At 44.0% G+C, this 5,541-nt stretch overlaps 1 protein-coding gene across 1 annotated transcript; it reads left to right on the top strand.

Annotated features, from left to right (window-relative positions):
- The first annotated feature begins 4,362 nt into the window (after nt 1-4,362).
- On the top strand, nt 4,363-5,100 carry LOC123100536 (putative ATP synthase protein YMF19). The gene has a single exon (XM_044522451.1). The coding sequence runs from the start codon at nt 4,366-4,368 to the stop codon at nt 4,834-4,836; it is 471 nt and encodes a 156-aa protein (XP_044378386.1). The 5' UTR covers nt 4,363-4,365; the 3' UTR covers nt 4,837-5,100.
- The last annotated feature ends 441 nt before the right edge of the window (nt 5,101-5,541 follow it).

Here is a 5,541-nt window from a genome sequence, read left to right as displayed (position 1 = left end):
TGCATTCAAGTAGATAAGAGAAGCTTGTGGGGATCGTCAAGAACAAACTTAGACCAGTTCATATTTGTGCCTGCACAACTGAAGAGGTCAAGAGCAATAGGCACGGATGCGCTCACCTTGGCCCAGGGTTGGCCCTTGGAAAGGATAAAAAAATATGATATAGAGTGGAATTCTTTTCGCTATTGCATTCCCTGTAGATCGGTTCAGCCCATTTCTTGTAGCATACATTCGAAGAGAAACCATTTATCCAATCTGCAGCTGTACGCTGAGAAGGAAGGGGCAGCAGACCCGACCGTTGCTCGTACTCGGTTTTCTATGGAAGGTCCCGGGTCAGCTAAAAAACTAGAAAATCAACAGCGATCGATCTCAGGGATCAGCCCATCTGATCTTTTATTTGATTGGGATTGCGGTTTCGCTGGGCTTACTTTCTTGATGAGGTTTAAGGTATAGCAAGTAAGGCGATGCCTCCTCCCTGATTGCAGAAATTGTTGACTTTAGAAAAGGTTCAACAAGAACTATAGCAATAAAGGAGCTTCTCCAGTTCCACAGGTCAAGGTACAATGGTAGAACTTGTCTCCTTGAATGGCTACTTTGGGAAGACAGACCTCTCCCTCGCTTATCGCATGGCTGTCTTTCCCCTCTACGAATGCCCAAAATCGGGTCGATTTTGAAAAACATTCCCTCCGGCTATAGGCTGAACCCACGCTCAAGTGCTTCTATAAGTTATTTTTTACTCAAAAGCCGGTTGCTTTTTTTACGATAAAGCCGCCTCTACTATGCTCGCCATCAACTGATACTGGTTTAGCTTCAACGGAAGGATGGGGAATCAGGAGAACATGGGGGGAGGAAGTAGCTACGCCTAACTCAAGATCTAGGAAATGCTTAGTAAGGTATCCCCGGTATTTACTGATTCTTGCTGTCCCTATATATCTGTAATGATCACTCTGGCTCTGGGCCGTATGATCTTCGGGATGCAGAATAGGGGATCGCTTGTAAAATGGACCAGCTCCGTATCAACGAATCTTCTCCGTTCTTATTTTTACCTGTTGTATTATTTCCTAGGAGGAATACAATGCTCTTCCGTTCTTTCCAATGACAAACAGGAAGTCAGGTTTCAAATGTAATTCCGTGTTGGTAACTTAATTTGGGTCTGGGAGGCCGAAGCTACCGATCAAGCTCCATTTTATAGATTTTATAGCTCAGCCCTCTTTCTAACAATGAATCACTGATTTCCCCGATATTTGCCTCGGAAAGGGGAAACAAGATATCGATGGAATTTACCCACACCATCACCACTTTTGAAAGAGAAAATAAGTGTTCAGCTGACCCAAATTCCGATCGAAAAAACAAAAACTTATGGATTGAATGATTTTGACAAGCGAAATCGACTCGGAACCAAGGGGAACAAGATGAGATTCCGTGTTCACTTATCGATTCCAAAATGAATCGAATTCGTGAACTTTAGAACGATATTACTCCTCTTCCTTACGGCTCCCCTGTGCCTAGTGATTTCTCGTGCTCGATTCATCCCATTCGAGTATATCTACTCGGCTATCCTTAGAAAAGTCAAAAGATAAGGAGCTCAACCTGTGGAAATCCTACTACCATCGGCTGTCACATTCGTTCCCACTTACCGCAGGGATGGATCAAGTAACTGGTGATTCTTTTCAAGGTTAGATGCTTTTTGGGCTTATTTTCTAAAAAATCTTCATTTTGATCGAAAAAACCCGGGGTTAGGCGAATGCGCGGGTACTCTTGATCTGGCTGCTCCATGTAAATTTCCTCATCCAACTCCCCATTAAGGAAAGCCGTCTGCCCATCTGATGAACGAGAAGACCGTGCGAGGCAGCCCGTGATAGTAGTACTCGAATGGTGGTAAATCTAGCCACAGGTGAGTAAGTATCAAATAAATGCCTACTTTTGCTGCTATGCGGATGGAGGACTTTTGGGCCTGGCATTACGAGAAATTGGGACAGTTCTCTGTCCGTTCTGCTTACCGGATGTTGATAAAAATGAAGCAGCGACGGGGTACCCGTGGATCCACTATGCAATAGACCACTCGGGTAGTGTTGCCATAGGCGACACGCAGAGCCCGCACTGTCAGATGGGAGAGCGCCAACGGCCTTTGGACGATGTCAGGAACGGGGGACCTTGAAGGATCAGGAAGAGAAACATCTGAGCCACCGTGAGACTCATCACCGTCGGAGCCAGCGTTGTTAGGCGCCTGAATAGCATGGGATCAGTCCATCATCGCCCGCAGCTTCACTTCACTTCAGTTCAGCTCAGCATACTAGGGAGACCACGGGGAATGTGAGAGTACTGACATATGACCCAATCGCGACAAAGCCTTGTGCTGCAACAACTGTGGCTAGGGATAAGAGTTCCTCGGCTGCAACTTCCAATAACTAAGCTCGCGTAAAAGTATTAGTTAGCGGGTCTTGGTTGAATAGTGGATCTTGGTTGAGAAACTCATAGATAGAGATTGATCTGTTTGCTCTCCGCTTAGTGGTTTCTTACTCGGTCTCCTCATCTGAATAGATGGTCGCACGCTTCAACTAGAATCCAAACCATAGTAGAACGGGGGCTCAAAAGGAAACTTCAGAGCTGGAATATATAATCTCCAGTAGTACACTTAGCCCTTCGGCCTTATTTCAACTTGAACATGAATTTGCAGCACATTTTGGCGTTATTATATTAACATAAGCATTGAACACTGACGGCTAGCCCATACATGCAAACACAAGAAATCAAACCAAACAAAGACACTTAGCATAGGAGTAGATCGGAATCAAACTAAGACAAAGAACACCTGACATGAAAACAAATGTCTCCAGACACTTATTGAATTTAAACCAACCTTAGAAAACTAAAGAGTCTACGGACTCTTCTATTCTAGCGAGATGCTAGACGAATAAAGAGCACTTGCTGCTCCACCCGCAGCGCTTCCTGCCTCTCCTCCAAACCCTCTATGCGCTCTCTGGTAGCGCGAATGCGTGCTTCTTTCTTTGCAGGATCCATTGTTCTAACACTTCTCAACTGGTTGTTTAGCACTCTACGGTGCCCTTCAATCTCATTTTGCAGTTGCTCCGTTTCGGTAGCAATTGCAGAAAGCCTGTTTGCGGTTGCAGCATCCATAGCAATGCGTGCTAGTACTCAACTTATTTGTGATGAAGTGAAGATATCTATATACCATTTATAGAGTGGTAGAGTAATATCGCCATGCAGTACGAATTGCATGGCTGCATGCAGCCTTTATGAACAAACAAACTTTGCAGAGCCGTTTCACCTAATCGATTCCGTCGGCGGATCATCCACGTCACGAATTGAATGGCAGGCACAATTCTTACTAGTTCTCCGCCCTACTTTTTTCAGTTGAAGACTATCAGGCCTGGAAATGGAAACTTTGGACCCGGGAGACGGTTTGATGTCTCGCACATAGCCAGCCCAGGGCGCTACCCATAAGGATCACTGTATGTAGGTTTTCAGCTCTAAGGTCCCCACTCATCACAATCGTTGGCCCTCATCCCGCATTGGAGCATAACGTTAGTATCTTTCGGTGTATCAAGAACATAGGCACCTGATCTATTTGAACTTTAAACCACAAGGGAAGTTTTCACATAAGCAGCCTTTCTCCCGTTAAAAGGTGGGTACCTTTCCCTAAATCCTTCTCCCGTGCATGCTATTCTCCTGTTCCCCCGAAGGGCGGTATCAATACAGCAACCCGAAAGCTCGTTATCAAAGTGGTCTCTTCTCAAAAGCTTATCTGCCAGATGAAAACAAGTTCGTAGTAACAGGTGGCCGTTGAGCTCCTAGTTTGACTGCTGGTGCCAGACTAGAATGGAAGAATGCCCATAATACTGAAATGCAGAAGAATACCTCACTAATAAGAAATAGAGCAACACCCATTGTGCTTCCTTTCTTTTACTAGAGAGAGTAGTCCAAGCCTCTAAATATCTTGAGGGCTTTGTGTTGGATCTGATGGTTGAGCCTTTGTTCTTTGCGAGCCTTGCCTTTCTCTTTTTTGCTCTTCTGTGGAGTTCTTTGATGGTCTATCTTCGCACCTGGCGCTTCTGGCGCTTTCTTCCTTCCACCTTCCTCTTGTACTCGACTCTTCCCCGATCACTCCCCAACAAAGGCTTGCTCGTCTTCGTCATAGTCCAAACTCTTTCTCGTGTGACTGTGGTGCTTTCTTGAGCGATGACTTGGGAGGGTTCCGGTCACCCCTACCCGGGCAGACAACCTCCCTCATTCACATCAAAAATGGCAAAGATTCCATTTTGGAAAGTCAATCTCTTTTTGTATAGATATAAAATAGCAAAAGTACGGTTCAGAGTCTTTTCTTTCTTATTTAAAATCCAAATCGAAATGCCTCAACTTGATAAATTAACTTATTTCTCACAATTTTTCTGGTTATGTCTTCTCCTCTTTACTTTTTATATTCTCTTATTTAATAATAATAATGGAATACTTGGAATTAGTAGAATTCTCAAACTAGGGAACCAACTGCTTTCGCGCCGGGGGGGCGAGATCCAGAGCAAGGACCCTAAGAATCTGGAAGATATCTTGAGAAAAGGTTTTAGCACCGGTCTCTCATATATGTACTCCAGTTTATCCGAAGTATCCCAATGGTGTAAGACCGTCGACTATTTGGGAAAAAGGAGGAAAATCACTCTGATCTCTGATTTCGGAGAAATAAGTGGCTCACGAGGAATGGAGAGACAGATTCTCTATTTGATCTCGAAGTCCTCATATAACACTTCTTCCAGTCGGATCACTTGTTGGAAAAACATAATGCTCACACATGTTCCACACGGGCAAGGAAGCATAGTATTATGATGAAAATGAATGGAATACTCGGCAGAATAGGAATATTCCTATTAATGATTGTGACAACTTTTATAGGATACGTACCACCTTGGGGTCAGATGAGCTTTTGGGGAGCAACAATAATTACAAGCTTAGCTAGCTCCATACCAGTAGTAGGAGATACCATAGTGACTTGGCTTTGGGGTGGTTTCTCCGTGGACAATGCCACCTTAAATCGTTTTTTTAGTCTCCATCATTTACTCGCCCTTGTTCTTCCTTTTGATTTAAACGTTCTTCCCCCGGGAGCTGCAGAATTCTGGCAGGGGCAGCCCCCTTTTCTAGATCATGAAAATGTGGTGGAGAGTGATGATTCATCAACTGATTCATCAGGGAGTTCATCTGATGATTCATCAACTAATTCATCAGGGAGTTCATCTGATGAATCATCAACTGATTCATCGGATCTCGACACGGATTATGATGAGCTAACTGATGATTCATCAACTGATTCATTAGGGAGTTCATCTGATGATTCATCAACTGATTCATTAGGGAGTTCATCTGATGATATGGACTGCTCTGAAGGAACACCCCCCCTGAAGGGAATGAAAGCCGTCTGATAATCTTTCTATAGGTTCCCCGAAGAGAATGGAAAAATCACAGAAACACTTTCTATATGTTCTGTTATTTCGAGATTCAAAGAAGCAAGCAAGTTTTTCATATAGTTGTTTTTGT

The sequence above is a fragment of the Triticum aestivum genome, chromosome 1B, assembly GCF_018294505.1.
Source record: "Triticum aestivum cultivar Chinese Spring chromosome 1B, IWGSC CS RefSeq v2.1, whole genome shotgun sequence".
In the NCBI taxonomy this organism is placed as follows: domain Eukaryota; kingdom Viridiplantae; phylum Streptophyta; class Magnoliopsida; order Poales; family Poaceae; genus Triticum; species Triticum aestivum.
This window is presented reverse-complemented; position numbering and strand designations above follow the sequence as displayed.

Excerpts from the sequence above, each read along its gene's own strand:
- LOC123100536 (XM_044522451.1), top strand. The coding sequence starts at position 4,366 with ATGCCTCAACTTGATAAATTAACTTATTTCTCACAATTTTTCTGGTTA.